Below are 17,469 nucleotides of genomic sequence, written 5' to 3'. Positions count from 1 at the left end.
CTGCCCTACCTGGCACTGCCCCACTCCACTCCAGCACCCCTGAGAACGATGCAAAGGCCAAGCCCTTCACAGCTTCTTTCAGAGTTTTCTTTCCCAGCCCCAAAATACTTAACTTGAGCAAGGCACAGATGGAAAAGACTTAAAAAGACATTGTGTAAATCTACATCTGCTGACAATGTGGCAAGCAGCCAGAGCAATAGCAGGCAAATATGCCCTGTCTTCCCACTCCTGGTGGGCAAACTGCTCCTCCTTGTAACAGAGGATCCTGTTTGCCCTTTGCTCTGACACTCCACAGACATTCCTGTTCCTACTTTTATGGAGAGCAGTTTTTTGGGGGCTTGCAGTGGAACTTAACATAAAAGCACCTCCCAGTCTCCTTAATGAATTTCCTGGCCCTTCTCCTTTAGTAGCACTGTTCCGTCACCTGTGCCTCTGCAAGCAACTGCCATTCCCATGCTTTGTGCTTAGTGCAGGGTGGAGTTTTCCAGCCCAAGGCTGGTCAAAGTAGGCGGGCACTGTAGAATAGTCAGTCCTAGGGTTGGGACATCATACACAAATAAGGGCACATGAGAGAGGAGACAGGTATAGGTAAGAGCTGAGTACATGTGTCCGTGAGCCTAGCACAAAGGCAGGTGCCAGTACGTGAGTACTGGGCTGTTTGTGTGGCTGCCCGCAGGAGTGTGTACGACAGCAGTATACGTGTGTGAGGGCAGCTTTGCCTGAACCAGGTGTGATGGTACTTCAAGAGGACGTGTTAAGGTGAGATTTTAAATCATTTCTTGGTCTCTGGTGTGAACACTGGTGCCCAGGACTGCATTCACTGCTCATGCTCAGCAGCCTGAACTGGGAGATAATTTTCGGATAACACTGTAAATATATGGATGCCAGTAAATTGCTACACGAGTCCTCCTGCAGACACAAGCTGTTAGTCTGCCTTAGAGGGTAGTTCCTGCTTCTATAGGCTGTCTTCTCAGTGCCCCTTCTCAGGATTTCTCAGAGTCATGCCATCATTCTCCTCTGAACGGGTGGATGCTACTTCTACAGCACCAGCTGGTCTGTCCAGACTGAAGAATCTGGCAAAGCTATGAGCAACCATCAGTGCCAACAAAGACCAGTGTCTGTGGCTTCCCTTATCTCTTTGCTACACTGCTGCCACTACAGCAGTGAAGGCTCTGTACAGGTCTGGAGAGCTCCCCAGACCTGCAGAGCACTCAGCCACAGTCTGTGTAACACAAAGGTATTTGGGGCTGTATTGTCAGATGCACAGGTTCGACAGACCTGTACTCTGGGGATATGCTGCCCATGTTCAGAGTGTGTTCGGTGGGTACATCTCCCTGGGGCCGCTCGCTACTTTCGGTAATGCTCTTTCTTTGCCAGGATCAAGCATTTCCAAGGCTCCCCTATGTTTCTGGAAAAGGTTAAAACTCTATTCATTGTTTTCGAGACTCATGCTGCTCAGTCAGGCAGATCCCAGTTCTTTGCATTCTCATGTATATGCTGTGGGAGACTCTGGATTGTTGTATTTTTCAGTAGTTTCTGCTCTTCATCCTTAGTGCACGGAGATTTTTCCTGTTCTTTTGCTCTCAGCCAAATTGTAGCTCATCTCTCTGCCAGCAGGCAGTAACAGTGTACAGTTTCTCGTTCTGCAGCTGAGATTGTCTCAGTCATTCTGGAATGATCTTTGCAGCTTTGTGAGGGCTTCATATTTCACTTTTTCAATACAAAATGAACTGAATCACTTGTGACTCTGAATGTGTGCTGCAGGGAAAACATGGTTAAGCATAAAACTTTAATGTATAAACTTCCCATCTGCCACAATTGAGAGATACAGTGGTGAAAGTTAGGTTATCTAATTAGTATTTCTTTCATATCAGGAAACACCTGATGATAGAACCTCTGCTGCTCTTTGCTTCTCCTCTGTTCCATTTCACCAGGCACACACAACCCATTTCAGTCCTTGTCCCCTCCTTGTGGAACTGACTGCCCTGTGGGTCAGAGCAACAGTCATCACTACTCGTGTAAAAGTGAAGAAGCTGTTGAGGCTGTGGTCTCACGTGAGGCCATTTCTTCCAAGAGGAGACACAGAAAGGGTCTGCATGCTCTGTGAAATGTCTAAAACATCACACTATCCCACCTTGGCTTGGTTCAAGATAAAAGCACACTCTTGCTTCCCAAGAAACATGAATCCATTCTCTTTGGCTCATACTCAGACTATTCACACAGATTTCAAGAGAAATGATTCATGTGGTTTAATATCTGCCTGGGTATCTTAATGCCAGTGTTTGTGCCTGCTAACAGAGTTTTTTCCAATTAAGAGCTTCCGGCTTTAATAAAGGAACTCTGCTGGGAGTTACAATAACAGAATTAATGGTACCAGATAGAAGCAACATCATCAAAGCCAGGACTTTTGGTAAACACTGCTGTATTAATTTGCAAGGAGAAAAATGGTATATGACTTTACAACAGTCTTTTTTTGCAGTTCTTCCTAGGCTTGACCCAACCAGTGACCTGAATCAGCTTCTCAGACCTGAACACTACAATCTACTTGTATAATAAAAAACAGCAGCAGGCTTCTTGTCTAGGAGACCAGAAGTAAGTGGTTCCTCAGTAAATGCCCAGCCCCATCCTTGCAAGACATTACTAAAAGAAAAGTCATATTGAGGCAGGACTTACTGGCAACAACCAGGCTTACCCTTTGGGCTGGGCATTGTCCTGGCTCTGAGCAATTAGAATTGCTGCCGTGGAAATCCTAAACTCCAAATGAATGCACAGATTAGATAAACAAGCCAATTTATGCACGTATGCTGCAGGGAAAGATAAGTGCTGTTTCTAGTCAGTTAGCAGCAGTGACTGTACCTGGAAATCTCAACACTAGTGCTAGAGGAACTAAAATCATGCAGGCTAGTTGTAAAGTTTCATTGAAGAGGGAAATTGAGGAAAGGCATAAGGAGGAAGTTAGGGAAATTTTGATTGGGAACATTTGGGCATTACCATGGACACGGAAGATAACATGGTAAGCACACAGCAGGGAAGTGAGGCATACTTTGTACCTCTGCTGCTTTGAAGGGAGGCAGCTGCTCTGCGTGGTCATGGCTGCCCCAGATCTGTACAGTCATGGGCTACACAAAAGCTGTGTACAAAGCTCTGAGCACCTGGGCTCCAGTACGGCCCTGTCCAGGACTCCCATCTTGCCCTGCAGCCTCAGGACCTTGCTCTCTCTATCCTCTCCAGCTGTGGAGGGGCTGACCATGCCTGAGAGCCAGTAAGGTGTTTTAAGTTTAGCTCACCTTAGGAAATGTAAAGCAGTTGCAGTGGCCTGAAATGCCTGTCTCCACTGCAGTACGGCTAGCATGCCAGCCTGGCATGTGGTGACAGGGGAGCACACTGAGCTGCAGGGGTGATAGGGTGCACTACAGCATTTTCCAATAATGAAGTCATCCCCAACAGTCAGAATAGAGGTTTAGTGGAAGAAACAAAGAGCTAGGTTTGGGCAGACCTTTGAGCTGGACTACCACGTTCTGTTCTACCTCTTCTCACAGAAGACCTACAGCATTAGCGGGGCTGGAGGGAAGAGTAGCAGGAGACAGCTTCTAGAAAGGAGTTAGACTAAGAAAGGTATTGGTTGTAGGTAAGCCTCACCTCAACAAGATGGATGAGAAACTCTCACGACTTTCTAGCAAAACTGTCTGTGATGCTCGATTGTGGAGGAGATATTGCTGTGCTTGGATTTATTACAGTTCCAAATGACCTCCTCTGGTACGTGAGATTTTGCCTGTCATGACAAAAAAAGTTTCCTGAAATTCCAAGATGAATATAAGCAAAAGAAATGGAAACATACATTTTATTTGTACAGCATCCTGGCACAAAACCAACTGTAAACAGTGGTCAGAGCAGGATCTTAAAAGTAACAGCATGGAACTTTTGAATTCTCTGCAAAAAAAAAAAAAAAAAAGTAAAAAAAAAAAAGTTTTTTCCATCTTTCCTCCATAAAAATTGAAAGGATAATATCTGCAGGAATCGTGTATACTAAGTACATATTTGTGTGTACTGACTTATTTCAGTACACTGAACAAGCTCTTAAGCTTTGATGAAAGTGCAAACAAGCTTTTCAATGATCTTCTAAGACAGCATTAGAATGATTTGCTGACAAACAGCGGGTTTGTTACTGAGAACTTTCAACCCTGCAGTATTTATGTTCTTTCCAAAGGCACTTTTTGCTGTGGTTGTCACAGCATCACTTGTAGTGTGGTGGCTTTCCAAAACCCTGAGCCTGCAGATGGATTCATAGGAGTCTGATTTGCCGCATCCTGCCTTCTTCATGATCCTGAACCTCCTCTGTCTCTGCAGGTCCCCTGCAACCATGACGAAGTCTAGAAGGGTGCAGGTGCTCCTGATTCTGGCAGTTCTGACCTTCCTTCTTATCCACTGCCACTTCCAACCCTGCAGCAACAATGCCCCTGCGGAAAGAAAACCTTCTTCAGTCCACATCCTCATTCTCTCCTCCTGGCGGTCAGGGTCTTCCTTCACTGGACAAATTTTCAGCCAGCACCCCAGTGTCTTCTACCTGATGGAGCCTGCATGGCACGTGTGGGTTAAGATGTACCAGAGCAGTGCCAAGGTCTTGCATATGGCAGTGCGGGACCTTGTCAGGTCGGTTTTTCTGTGTGACATGTCTGTGTTTGATGCTTACATGTCTAGCCAGAAGAAAAAGTCTGATTTATTTCAGTGGGAGACAAGCCGAGCCTTGTGCTCCCCCCCAGCCTGTGACTTATTCAGTCGCAGTGATATAATCGCTGCAGGCAATTGCAGAACAATCTGTGCCAAGTCCCCATTCAGCACGGTGGAGGAAGCCTGTAAAACCTACAGCCATGTTGCCATCAAGGAGGTTCGGTTCTTTGACCTGAAAGTTCTCTACCCCCTTCTCACTGATCCATCCCTGAACCTCAAGATCATTCACTTGGTCCGTGACCCTCGGGCTGTATTCAGGTCGCGAGAGAATACAGTGGCAGACCTAAAACGTGATAGTAACATTGTTGTGGGGGCTGAGAGGACAAAGGGAGAAATGGGACCTTACAATACCATGCAAGTAATCTGCAAAAGCCACGTTGAGATTTACAAGGCTGGCAGCCAGGCTGTCCCCAGCTTCCTGAAGGACCGCTACCTGCTGGTTCGCTACGAAGACATCGTCAGAGACCCGCTAGCATTGGCTGCTCAGATGTACAGGTTTGCAGAACTCCATTTTACACCAGAACTTCAGAAGTGGGTGCACAACATCACCCACGGGAAGGGGCAAGGAGCACAGGCCTTTGATATTAGCTCCAGAGATGCGCTGAAGGTATCTCAGGCCTGGAGGAACACCCTTCCCTTCCAGAAAATAGAAAAAGTGCAAAGGGTGTGCAAGGATGCAATGGACCTGTTGGGCTACCAGCTCATTCAGTCTGAAAAAGAGCAAAAAAATATGTCACTGGATCTTTTGTTTGATCATAACTCCTCTAAGTAACAAATTCTGAAGGCAGAAAAGCTGCTCTCTGCACCTATTCTCTCAAGGCTGCAGAGTAGAGAACTTTTAAGTGTTTGCCAAAGCAAAAAAGAACAGAGCTATGTGCATGCGCGTTAAGAGTGCACACATGGATGTGCTATGCAAGGATAAATAACAGGATCCCCAGCTGCACCCGTGACAGCTTTCTCAGCAGCACAGGCTGCTCTCCAAGTCCTGGAGGCTCAGCCACAACCACAGAATCATAGAATCAAGAGAGGCTGGAAAAGCCCTTTAAACTCATCCAGTCCAACCATTGCCCAGCACTGCCAAGGCCAGCAATGACCCATGTCACTGAGAGCCTCATCTCCACGGTGTGTGAACACTTGCAGGGACGGTGCCTGCAGCCCTGCCCTGGGCAGCCTGTTCCAATGCCTGAGCACCCTCTGGGGCAGGAATTGTTCCTCAGCTCCATCTAAACCTGCCCTGGTGCAGCCTGAGGCCGGTTCCTCTTGTGCCATCCCTTGTTCCTTGGGAGCAGAGACCAGCCCCCTCCTGGCTCCATCCTCCTGTCAGGCACTTGTAGGGAGCGATCAGGTCCCCCCCGAGCCGTCTCTTCTCCAGACTGAACCCCCCAGGTCCCTCAGCCATTCCCCATCACACTTGGGCTCTAGGCTCTGCACCAGCTCTGTTGCCCTTCTCTGGCCCCACTCCAGCACGCAATGTCTCTCTTGTAGTGAGGGGCCCAGGGCAGAACACAGGATTCAAGGTGCGGCCTCACCAGTGGCCAGCGAAGTGGCACAACTGCTGACCTGGCCCTGCTGCCACACTGGTGCTGATAAAGGCCAGGATGCTGGTGGCTTCCTGGCTGCCTGGGCACAAGCTGTTCATGTTCAGCTCTGTCAATCAGCACCACCAGGAAAATGGAGGCTGAAGTAATGCAAGTCTGTTTTGCAAATTAAATCCACGGTTTATGCAAAAAGAAGTACAGGTAGGTTGGAGCAAACAATGCTGACGGAGTGGGACCAGATAGCAGAGCTCAAAACCTTCATGGACCACAGCTAAATGTGTGAAACCACACAGAGCAACAATACTGCAAAGAAAGAATAGATATATATGGAAGCTGAATAAAAAAAGCATCATTTGTCATGCTGCCACACGTGATAAGTACTGCCAGAAGAGATGCAAGGATGACCAGACGCTGGTTTCTAGAACGATCCTTTTTTTTGGGGATAGTTGAGTTTTCAAGCCCAGTTTCCTTTTGCTCCATTCCTGTATTCCATACCTGTATTCCCAGGTATCCAGCCTTGGTAGCAATGTTTGGGGAAATGTTTGTGTTCACTTACTGAATAATGGGAAAATGGAATAAACCAGCTATAGATGAAAATAAAAACTTCTGAGTTTCATATGGTGATCCATATCTGGGACTACGTGAATCCATTTATTTTTTAGCAGAAATAATTCTGTCTTCTAGCGTCCAAAACCAGTAATAGTTGTTTTCCTGGACTTTCTCAGTGTCCATGTTCTTGAAATCATGAAGCAAGATGGTAAAGTTCATCTTATTAATCAACCCCTGCAATATTAGCATGAGAGAATACATGCTGGAAGTGGTAATAAAAACTGGAATGATCTCAACCAGCCTGAGGTTTTAACTGACGTATCTCTGTAATGTCAGCCTGAACATTTTAACGTCACAGGGACCTTTTTTGGCCTTTCCCAGTACACAAGGCCACTCTCAAGACATCTCAGCACTGACGTATGAGACCAAGTGCATCATCTTCTGGCAAGAATGTTCTTGATCCCTCTTTTGAACAGTTACATTTTCATTGTCGCTGTCTCCAAATGACTGCTGCTAATCAAGGTTTATTAACAGCAAAATGTGATGACAACTGGCAGACCAGGTTATTAAATAACCATCCACAGCAGTCTGAAGTTAAAACAAATGACAGAGAGCAGGATGCTGCTGTGCACTACTAATGCATTACAGGTTAGAGCACTTAAATGTGACTGTCAGACTTTGGTGACATGCCTATTCAAAATCCTTTGCATGCAGAGCAACATACAAGTGGCACTGTCAATCTGCTTATATAGCAGATACATACTCTTCATTGAAAAAAGTTGATACGGTATGGAGCCCTTATCTTCACCATTTTCTACTTTAAGATGTTTAGAGTACTCAGTACTACAAAATGGGCCTCATGAAAAATAGTATTTTAAAGCATTTCTGAAACTTCAGAATGCTGCATCAAATTTTCTGTTGTATTTGCATCTCTGAAATTACTAGGGTTTTTTCAGTTCCTGCACAGTCCTATATCAGCCATTCCCCTCTGCTTTGCCGGCTAACTCTTCCTAAATGCTACCCGCTTTGCTACGTTTTCAGCTCCAAATTTTGCCACCAATTTATTTCTGACAGACTCATCATCTTTTTGCAATTCCAAATCATCCTCTCTGCTCCACACAGGGTACCCGTCCCGGCGCCGCCCCGTCTGCAGGAAGTGCAAAGTAGCCTCCGCGTCACCGCTGTTTTTCAGAAAGGCCTGTGTAACGCTGAGCAGGTCCATGCCAGACTTCTCCATTAAGCACTGCATCGTTTTTACTGCATCCCCCACCGTGCTGGAAGAAGAGCAAGTACTTGTTTGTTGTTCTTCCATCTGTAACCTGGTGTCAGGGCCAGCAGAGTCCTGCAGGGCAGTTTTCAAACCAGATGCTGTTTCTCCTGGGGAAATTCTCTCTTTTGTAGGAAGTTCTCCTGAGATTCCTGAGGCGTCACTTCTTGACTAAGAGAAGTAGAGTCATCAGTTAGACACGGCATGTTCTGGCAAGCTTCTTTCATCCCCACTTCCCAACCACCTTCCACTGTGCCTCTACAGTACGTAAAAAGCTCAGCTACTACTAGATAAGGTAAAACTCATGCCTGAAGTGAAGCCAGGTGTTAACAAGGACACACAAGACCACAGAAAGCATGAGATAAGACAGAAGTTAGGAAAGAACAAAAAAGAAGTGTAAAAGGCAAAAGCGTTAAGGCAGCTGCAGGCACACTTTATGCCCGAGGCGAAGCGAAAGGGCGGCGTCCATCAGCAGCGCTGCCACATCGGCTCCCTGCAGCCAAGCCCGGCCGGGACTCAGCCCAGGACAGCGCGGCGCGGCTCTTCGCGGGCCACGCAGCTCACGGCTCGCAGGAAGCGGTCGCGGGGCGGCCTGCGCTGGAACGGACCCCGGCGCGCATCCAGCTCGCACCCGGCGCCAGGCCCGGCCTCACCTCCGTGGTCTCGAACTCGCGGTTCGCCGCCTCGAAGAGCCCCGCGCGCCGCGCGGGCCGCAGGTGCCGCAGGTAGCGGTCGCGCATGGCCTGCCAGGGGTGCCGCACCGCGCCCGCGCGCTCCAGCTCCTGCCACAGCGCGCGCCCGCGCGCCCGCGCCTCGCCGTGCCCGCGCACCGCGCGCACCAGCGCCGCGTCCTCCGCCGCCGAGAAGGCCGAGCGGCCGCGCGGAGCCACGGCGGCGGCGGCGGCGGCGGGGGGCAGCCGGAAGGGGTCCAGCGGAAGCCGCTCGTTGCGCCTCACGCACTCCGTCACGTACTCGGTGGAGACGGCCCCGCCGGGCGCCGCCTCGCCGGGCTGCGCCAGGAGCACGGCCCCCGGCTCCTGCACGCGGCACAGCCGCCCGCCGCCCGCCAGCACGAGCGGCGCCATGCGCAGCTTGGCCGCGCCGGGCCGCACGTAGAACCGCATAGGGCTGCCGTTGTCCCACCGGAACAGCGACCGCGAGCGCTCCGCCATACCGGCCCCGGGCGCGCAGGCGCGGTGCCTACCGGAAAGCCTGGGTGGAGCGTGGAAGATGGCGGCGGTCGTGGAGGGCGCGTGCGAGGCGGCGGGGACCGAGTCGCGCCTCAGCAAAAAGTGAGGGTGGCGGCGGCGGGGCCGCGCCGGCGGAGCCGCTCCGGGCGGGCGAGGCCGCGCCGGGGCCGCGAGGCGAGTGCCCGGCGGGCCGGGGCGCGCCGCCGCCAGGTCACACGTCGGAGCGCGCCATGCTGAGCCCCGGCGCCGCGCTGCTCCGCGCCCCGGCACGGGCCTGGGCCCGGGCCTGGGCCTGGAGGGCCGCGGCCGCGCTGCGGTGGCGCCGGGCGCTCCATGACCAGAGCAGGTCGGTGCCTCGCGCTCTGCCCGGGCCCTCCCTTGACTCGTCAAGTCCGTGCCCGCGGGGTCGGGAGCCGCTGTGCGGCTGGGCCCTGAGCCCGCCTTCGGGGCAGCGGCGCGGCGCCGGGCGCTTGCCCGGGGCAGAACGCCCTGTTCCAGCCACACCCGGACCGAATGTGCGCAGGGGCCTGCGGCACGTTGGCGGGTGCCTGGGTGTTTGTATCTCGACGCTTAAACGCGCTTGGGGATTATCCTGACCTGGGGTCGGAATAACAGAAATGAAAGGGTTATTTGTACAGGGAGCTTGTGGTAGTTCTGCCGTGTGTTACCTGCTAGCAGAGTGCCTGCTGTACCTGGTTCCCTTCTGTTCTGCAGTGAGCTGAAGAGGCGTTTAAAAGCTGAGAGGAAAATTGCTGAGAAGGAGGCAAAGCAGAAAGAACAAAGTGAAAAGCAGTCAAATAAACCTGCCTTGGCTTCTGACTCTGAGAATAACACTGGTGCTGATGAGGAGAACTTGGATCCAAATGTGAGCACCTGGCCTCATGCTTATTGCTATTCTGAGAACAAATGTTACTTATTTACATTGTTGGGGTTTTTTTAATTAATGGGTAACTAAATGGTTAAAGGGGAGAAACCTACATATTCCTGTGTAAGTGAAGCTGTGTTTAATTCACACACTGTAAAGTATACTCATTTTTTAACAGAAATGTGTTGGTTTTTGTTTGTTTCTGGTGACAGCAATACTACAAGATCCGTAGCCAGGCGATCCAGCAGCTGAAGAGCACCAGCGAAGATCCCTACCCTCATAAGTTCCATGTAGACTTATCCCTCTCAGATTTTATAGAAAAGTACAGTCACCTGCAGCCAGGAGATCACCTGACGGACATTACATTGAGAGTGGCAGGTAAAGGCTTCTCTGGGATACACGAGGATGGTCTCTTGCTTTGCTAAGCCAAGTCTTTGCTGCTGTAGCAGTGCTAGACTATTCAGGACTTGTGCTTTCAGACTGAGTGGACCCATGCCACATCCCTTACACCTGCAAGATCAGATTGTGGTATGAGCTGCAGGACCCTGAAGTTTATATAGTCTTTTGTGCACTGGTATTCATTTTGAGACTTGACTGCTGCTCTTCCAGAGTTAGTGATCAGTTCAGAGCTGATGAGCCTTTGTCCAAGTGATAATACTGTGCTTTTTGCCCCTGTGCCCTTTTTGCTAGGGAGCTCCTTTCCTGATGTCCTGCATACTTTGATATTTAGGTCGAATTCATGCGAAGCGTGCCTCTGGAGGGAAGCTGATTTTCTATGATCTTCGTGGCGAAGGAGTCAAGTTGCAGGTCATGGCAAATTCCAGGTAAGGAGCGGTATTTGCAGTAGCATTCTAAAATTAACTGTATTTTGGGGCCTAGATACCTGATTTGGTCATTCTCTTCCTTCATCTCCTTAGGCAATTTGCCTCTGTGTTGGTTTAGGCAACCAGGTAAACTTTTGCTTAGGATGTTGTGGTTAGCCTCCCTGCTAGAAGAGTCTTGGGAGAGACTTGCAGGACAGTTTGGAATGGTGAATTTTAAACAAATGTACTTACGTTTGTTTTGTAATTACAGGCTCTACAAATCTGAGGAAGAGTATTTTCGTATTAATAACAAGCTGCGTCGTGGAGACATTATTGGTGTAGAGGGGAATCCTGGGAAAACAAAGAAAGGGGAACTGAGTATTATTCCTTATGAAATAACTCTCTTGTCTCCCTGCCTCCACATGTTGCCTCATCTTCACTTTGGTCTCAAAGATAAGGTAGTTATCATATCTGTCACTCTTGAAGGAAGTTTGACAGATAGGTCAGAATGGATGACCTTTTATATCTGCTGGTGGTATCAGTCACCAAAGGAACATTAGTTTTGTTTTAATTCTAATTTGGCAGCACATTTTGTTAGCTTGTTCTAAAGATCCTTTTCTTTCCAGGAAACTAGGTATCGTCAGAGATACTTGGATTTGATTCTTAATGATTATGTGAGGCAGAAATTCATAACCCGTGCAAAGATCATTACATATATTCGGAGCTTTCTAGATGAGTTGGGCTTCCTTGAGGTAAGGCTTCAGTGTTTTATTTGTCTCTGCATACTGAACTTGTTTAGAGCTTCTCGGCTTCAAGGATGCTTTATATTCAGGCTCATATGCAAGTATTTACAGAAGTGAGAATAATTACCTCAGCATGGTGTGTTTTATCAGTGTAACGTAATGGGAACTATTTCTTTCATCTCTCTTTAAAGTTAAGATTACTCCTCAGTTGATGAGGTTATGACTCAGGAAACTTTTATCAGGGTATGCTTCAAACTACTGCTGTCCTGTCCTTATGTCAGTAAATTAAGGTGAAAATAACACCTTTGAAATGATGTTTTGTCTCTGGAGGTAAATGCAGGTTTTACTTCTGGTAAGTAAAGTTGGTTTTGTCTTAAGATCTATTGTAGCGTATTTAAAAACATTACTAGCTCTGCTGTCTTGCATCCTGATTCTTGGTTGTTCTTTACAGTTAGCAAAAAAGCTAGAACTTAATGTAGTTTATTTACAAATGTTTATCAACAGAATCTGCAAAAGCTGCCGGTGGAGTTTTTTTGAGAGCAATGGGATGCTGAACCTGTGCTGTGTTGTCTCTGCTGTGTGTGTAATGACTGTAGTGCTTCAGGTGGGGCCTCATGGGAGTGGAGTAGAGTGAGAATCCCTTCCCTCAGCCTGCTGGCTATGCTTTTCCTGATGTATCCCAGGATATGACTGGCTTTCTGGGTGCACATTGCCAGCGTATGTTCCATTTCTCAAGCACCAGTATCCTCAAGTCCTTCTCTACTGGGCTGCTCTCAATCCATTCATTCCCAAAGCTGAACTGGTAGTGGGGAATTGCCCTGACCCAGGTGCAGGCACTTGCACTTGGCCTTGTTGAACTTCATTTTCTGCACTGAAGAGAGACAATTCTGTGACAATGCCTCAGTCAAGTTCCTGGCTTTGATAATACGAACACGGCAGGTTCACATTTATAGGAAATAAGAATGATTCTTGGTGGCAACAAGTAGTTTAAATTATGTGTCTTTATGGCTGCATCTTTTAAAAGTAAGTGCTCTTTAGTTCAGAATTATTTTAATTTACTGGAATGTCAAGCAATAAATTAAATACAGAGGTTTTTCATCAGAGCTAGCCATGGTTTATTTGTTTGCTTGATCTACAGAGTTCTGCTTTGGAAACAGTTTCACAGGTAGGAGCCTGGAAGTGTTTATGCCACTGTTAAACTATTTTGTTGTTATTTTACAGATCGAAACTCCTATGATGAATATAATTCCAGGTGGAGCTGTGGCAAAACCTTTTATCACATACCACAACGAACTGGATATGAATTTGTACATGAGAATTGCTCCAGAGCTTTACCATAAGGTAAAATATAAACCCTTCTGATGGCTAAACCCATATTCTCCAGACTGTTGTGGTCTTATTCTATAAAAGAAAATGTAGCCGAAATGAGGATTATTCTTCAAGAAAGGTGGACTCATTTGTCTGGAGGAGAGAAAATGTGTCTTGAGTGAAATTTGTACAGTCATGTTGCAGTTGTGTGTGTTTGAGCTTTCTTCAGGTCTTTTGAAAAAGTTGGTTTGTTCACTGGGATTTCCTTTTGTTTAGATGTTGGTGGTTGGAGGCATGGACAGAGTATATGAGATTGGGCGTCAGTTCCGAAATGAGGGAATCGATTTGACTCATAACCCTGAGTTCACAACTTGTGAATTCTACATGGCTTATGCAGACTACCATGACCTGATGGAAATTACAGAGAAGTTGCTTTCAGGTGACATACGCAATATTAAAAAAGAGTAAGAATCTGGTAGAAGTGCATATTATGTGGCATACTGTTGTTCTAAACTTCAGGTTCCTTTTGCAGGGATGGTGAAACATATTACCGGAAGTTACAAGATCACTTATCATCCAGATGGTCAAGATGGACAGGCCTATGAGATAGATTTTACCCCTCCCTTCCGGCGAATTAATATGGTGTATGATCTGGAAAAGGCCGTAGGAGTGAAATTTCCACCAGCTGAGTGTTTTGAAACTGAAGGTTAGATGCTTAGTATAAATGTCCTGTCATTCTTCCTTAACAGAAAAACAGTAAAAACTCTTGAGTTCCCAGCCTGCAGTCAGTTTGTCAGCTACGTTTTGAGGTGGTGCTAACACATGGAATTTCTTTTCTCTGGGTTTGTCTGTTCCTGAAGAGTCCAGAAAGAAGCTTTCATGCCTCGCAATCTTTAGCAGGATCTGACTCTATTGCTGCTTCTTTTGTTGAGTATATGTGATGTTGTTATTCCCAAGAGGCACGATCTGGGGAGTTCTTGACCTGCTGAAGAGACCCAGCTTTTTATTATTTCTTCTGTCTTCTGTGCAGTTGAATCTCCATGCCTGTGATTGTAGGTTAGGAGTCTGATTACTCTGGGCTTTCTTCACAATGTGTGTATGGGCTATTTTATTCCTACGGCTCAGGATTCCAGGAAACAAGCTCATATGCTTTTCAGTGATTTATTTTTTTACATTTTACTGCTACCCCCAATGATAATGCCCAGCAGTTGTGTGGGGTTGTGCTTAACTGTTGCCAAGTTTTTGAAATACAAAGTAACTTAGATTTTAGTGCAGATTGATCAAAAATCAAACTCTATTTTTGTAGATTGACTTTTAAGCTCATGGTTTCCATGATGTATACCATTAAGATTTTAAAAATCACTCGTAAGACACATTGAAGGGTGCAGAAATTAAAAAAGAAACGTGGCAGCCTGAGTGGCGTCTCTGATTTTTCTCTACAACTATTTCAGAAACTCGCAAGTTCTTTGATGATCTTTGTACGGAGAGAAATGTTGAGTGTCCACCTCCAAGGACAACAGCCAGGCTTCTTGACAAGGTAGGTAAAGGTGGTGTTTTCATAATCCTAATGTCCTGAAGGATCTTTCCGTATCAACAGGTACCAACAGAGGTCTCTTCAGAGCGGAAGTTTAGCTGCCTTTGAGAAAATGTGGTGAAATGCACTTCAGCTTTTCTTCACAGTGAGAAAACTTGCTGTTCAAAATCATTTTGGTGTTGTCTACACCAAAATGTAGTTTACAGATGCCTGCTTAATGTGAGCTCTAGAGTTTGATAACTAGTATCTTACGATTAAAGCAGATGTGCTTTGCCTTACAGCAGTTTTATCTGTGAGATCTGTGCATTTGGATGTACTTTACAAAGCTAGCAGGCTTACCATATAGTTCTTCTATCAGCCCTACTAAGTCTTTTCCTTTGTACCTCAAATATTGCCTGATAGCTTTTTTTTCTGCTGCTTTTCCTATTGGCTGTTGTCACAATGTCCAATTTGAATAATGCTGTTGTTTTCTTGTACAGTGTCTGCTATGTCATTTTTCTTATCCAAGCAGGACATGTACCCTCTGTTAATGAAGACATTACCATGATTAGTAATGATCACTTGGGAAACTTCTCAGTTTTATGGCACCTTCTTCAGATGTGGAAAGACAGAAGTAGGATGTGTGGGGAAGGCAGTGCTATGAATGTGATACTGTGCTCTGCATACTTGTTTTGCTTTTGTTTTCCCAGTTAGTTGGTGAATTCCTGGAAGTCACATGCATCAACCCTACATTCATCTGTGATCACCCACAGATCATGAGTCCTCTAGCCAAATGGTAAGAGTATGAGACACAGTCGGTGTGTAACTCTTTTAAACCCTCTACTTCTACTTTATTAACAAGGAAAAAAAATGAAGAAATTAAAAAATCCAAGTCACCTGTGAAAATAGATTCTGATGTTGTATACTAGTCTGTGAACTCTGATACCAACCAAGGTGGACATTGGTTCCTGAAACCCATCATTCAGGGCAGAGGTGGGCTGATGTTCAGTAGTTTGAGGTTTTGACAGCTGTTAACTGCTGAGCATAAGCACTCCTCCCGAGCACTTAATTTGTGTGGTCTTTCCTTCTGTAAAGATGTTTATTTGAAGGTGTGGTTGTTTTATCTTCACTTAGGCATCGCTCTCATGTGGGACTAACAGAACGCTTTGAACTCTTTGTCATGAAGAAGGAGGTGTGCAATGCGTACACAGAACTTAATGATCCTTTCCGTCAGCGGCAGCTGTTTGAGGATCAGGCCAAGGTATGGTCCTTGCTGGTATGGAATCACTGATAAAGGCACATAAGCAAAGAATATTTCTATGTCTGTTAGTCCCTAATGCTGTGTCGTGGCTTCAGCCCTGGCAGTAACTCAGCACCATGCAATTGCTTGCTCACTCCCCTTCTCACCCCACACCCCTGCCCAATTGCAGAGGGATGGGGAGGAGAATGGAAAGAATGTAACTCCCAGGGGTTGATATAAGAGCAGTCCAGTGACTAAGGTATAACACAAACCACTACTGCTGCCACCAATAATAATAATGATAAGGGAAATAACAAGGGAAGAGAATACAACCACTCACCATGGGTTCCCCTCGTCCCTGGCGGAGCATGAGACTCACAAAGTCCTTGGTCAGACTAAACAGTAGTGAGCAACAATTAAAAATGTCGATGATATCAGCACTGTTCCCAGGCTGAAAGTAAAAACCACAGCACTGCACCAGCTACTAAGAAGGAGAAAAATGACTGTGACTGCTGAACCCAGGATAGAAACTTGCAGATCAGGAAGGAGCTGAGCCTAGAGCTATTTTGGAAGCAGCTGTACAAGTGACCTCTGTGGCTGGCTGGGTGCTGACATTCCTTCATCTGTTTCTCATGCAGCTGTACAAGGCTGTGGTGGTATCAGTTACATGGCTGCTAAAAGTACCAATGTATTCCCCCTTTTTGGTAGGCGTTGGCAGAAGTGGTACTACCAAGCTCTGTGCAACCCATGTTTTACTGCTCATTCTCTTAGGCAAAAGCCGTGGGTGATGATGAAGCCATGTTCATTGATGAGAACTTCTGCATGGCGCTGGAGTATGGCCTTCCTCCCACGGCAGGCTGGGGCATGGGCATCGATCGCTTCACCATGTTCCTGACTGATTCCAACAATATCAAGGTGAGTGGTGGAAATGGCAGTACCTACCAGGTGTGTGACACTGCAGAACTGCCTGCCTCTCTAACCAACACCAGACACCATGGCCATCGAGTGGTATGCTCTCTACAACTGCCTGAAAGATGGTTTCCCTAGTAACCAGAAATAGGACAAGAGGAAACTGCATCAAACTGTGCCAGGGGAAGTTTAGAGTGCTCCATCTTGGTGGTCTTCAAGGCCAGGTTGGACACAGGGGCTTGGAGCAAGCTGCTCCAGTGGAAGGGGTCCCTGCCCAGTTGGCCCTGGGAAAGCTTTAAGGTCCCTTCTAGCCCAAACCAGTCTGGGATTCTGTGATATTCGGAGCAGTTCCTGCCCCAGAGGGTGCTCAGGCATTGGAACAGGCTGCCCAGGGCGGTGCTGGAGTCACCTTCCCCCCAGGTGCTCACCCACGGTGGAGATGAGGCCCTCGGTGCCGTGGGCGAGCGGTGGCCCGGGCAGTGCAGGGGATGATCGGAAAGGCCTCTTCCAGCCCGGCTGGTTCCATGGCGCCATCGAAAGCGCTTCCCTCGTGGCACGTGCCTGACTAGGCCCGCCGCGGGGCCAGGGCCAGGGCCGGAGGGCTCTGGCGGGGAGCGGTGCCCGGGGCGCCCGGTGCCGCTGACGGTGCCCGTTTCCGCAGGAGGTGCTGCTCTTCCCCGCCATGAAGCCGGAGGACAAGAGGGAGGCGGCGCCCGCCGAAGGCACCTCCGTGTGACGCGAGCGTCAATAAACAGCGCTGCTCCGCGGCTCCTGTGTCTCTTGTCTCTTCGCGCATGCGCTGGGGCCGCGCTCCCG

At 47.7% G+C, this 17,469-nt stretch overlaps 3 protein-coding genes across 5 annotated transcripts; 2 read left to right on the top strand and 1 right to left on the bottom strand.

Moving 5' to 3' along the window:
• The first annotated feature begins 574 nt into the window (after positions 1-574).
• LOC136005131 (carbohydrate sulfotransferase 4-like) lies at positions 575-5,542 on the top strand. Of its 2 annotated transcripts, none has more exons than XR_010608687.1 (2): positions 575-759; positions 2,480-2,565. XR_010608687.1 is itself a non-coding variant. In XM_065662325.1 (2 exons), exons 1-2 carry the CDS (start codon positions 734-736, stop codon positions 5,498-5,500), a joined length of 1,179 nt encoding a protein of 392 aa, XP_065518397.1. In that variant the 5' UTR covers positions 695-733; the 3' UTR covers positions 5,501-5,542. The 2 variants fall into 2 exon arrangements, 1 of the variants encoding a protein (XP_065518397.1); XM_065662325.1 differs by lacking the exon at positions 2,480-2,565 and adding an exon at positions 4,348-5,542 and having other exon boundaries at positions 695-759.
• Positions 3,945-9,609, bottom strand: TERF2IP (TERF2 interacting protein). Its single transcript, XM_065662327.1, has 2 exons — positions 8,736-9,609; positions 3,945-8,253 (listed from the first exon to the last, which is right to left on the bottom strand). The coding sequence occupies exons 1-2, from the start codon at positions 9,252-9,254 to the stop codon at positions 7,816-7,818; spliced, it is 957 nt and encodes a 318-aa protein (XP_065518399.1). The 5' UTR covers positions 9,255-9,609; the 3' UTR covers positions 3,945-7,815.
• KARS1 (lysyl-tRNA synthetase 1) lies at positions 9,064-17,418 on the top strand. Of its 2 annotated transcripts, none has more exons than XM_065662324.1 (14): positions 9,064-9,374; positions 9,987-10,137; positions 10,350-10,515; positions 10,868-10,961; positions 11,212-11,398; positions 11,567-11,692; positions 12,905-13,024; positions 13,268-13,430; positions 13,524-13,697; positions 14,443-14,528; positions 15,215-15,300; positions 15,639-15,765; positions 16,516-16,659; positions 17,315-17,418. In XM_065662324.1, the coding sequence occupies exons 1-14, from the start codon at positions 9,313-9,315 to the stop codon at positions 17,387-17,389; spliced, it is 1,761 nt and encodes a 586-aa protein (XP_065518396.1). In that variant the 5' UTR covers positions 9,064-9,312; the 3' UTR covers positions 17,390-17,418. The 2 variants fall into 2 exon arrangements, with proteins under 2 accessions (XP_065518396.1, XP_065518395.1); XM_065662323.1 differs by lacking the exon at positions 9,064-9,374 and adding an exon at positions 9,488-9,618.
• Positions 17,419-17,469: the final 51 nt, after the last annotated feature.

This window comes from Lathamus discolor, chromosome Z (genome assembly GCF_037157495.1).
Source record: "Lathamus discolor isolate bLatDis1 chromosome Z, bLatDis1.hap1, whole genome shotgun sequence".
NCBI lineage: Eukaryota > Metazoa > Chordata > Aves > Psittaciformes > Psittacidae > Lathamus > Lathamus discolor.
Note: the sequence above shows the minus strand (reverse complement) of the source record. Positions and strands in the feature narration are given on the sequence as shown.

Bases quoted from the DNA above. Each gene is read 5' to 3' on its own strand.
- TERF2IP (XM_065662327.1), bottom strand. From the start codon at position 9,254: ATGGCGGAGCGCTCGCGGTCGCTGTTCCGGTGGGACAACGGCAGCCCT. The intron at 8,254-8,735 runs GTGAGGCCGGGC...TACTTCTCTTAG, and splicing joins GCGAGTTCGAGACCACGGAG to TCAAGAAGTGACGCCTCAGG.
- KARS1 (XM_065662323.1), top strand. From the start codon at position 9,503: ATGCTGAGCCCCGGCGCCGCGCTGCTCCGCGCCCCGGCACGGGCCTGG. The intron at 11,693-12,904 runs GTAAGGCTTCAG...GTTATTTTACAG, and splicing joins ATGAGTTGGGCTTCCTTGAG to ATCGAAACTCCTATGATGAA. The intron at 16,660-17,314 runs GTGAGTGGTGGA...CCGTTTCCGCAG, and splicing joins CTGATTCCAACAATATCAAG to GAGGTGCTGCTCTTCCCCGC.
- LOC136005131 (XM_065662325.1), top strand. From the start codon at position 734: ATGGTACTTCAAGAGGACGTGTTAAG. The intron at 760-4,347 runs GTGAGATTTTAA...CTGTCTCTGCAG, and splicing joins CTTCAAGAGGACGTGTTAAG to GTCCCCTGCAACCATGACGA.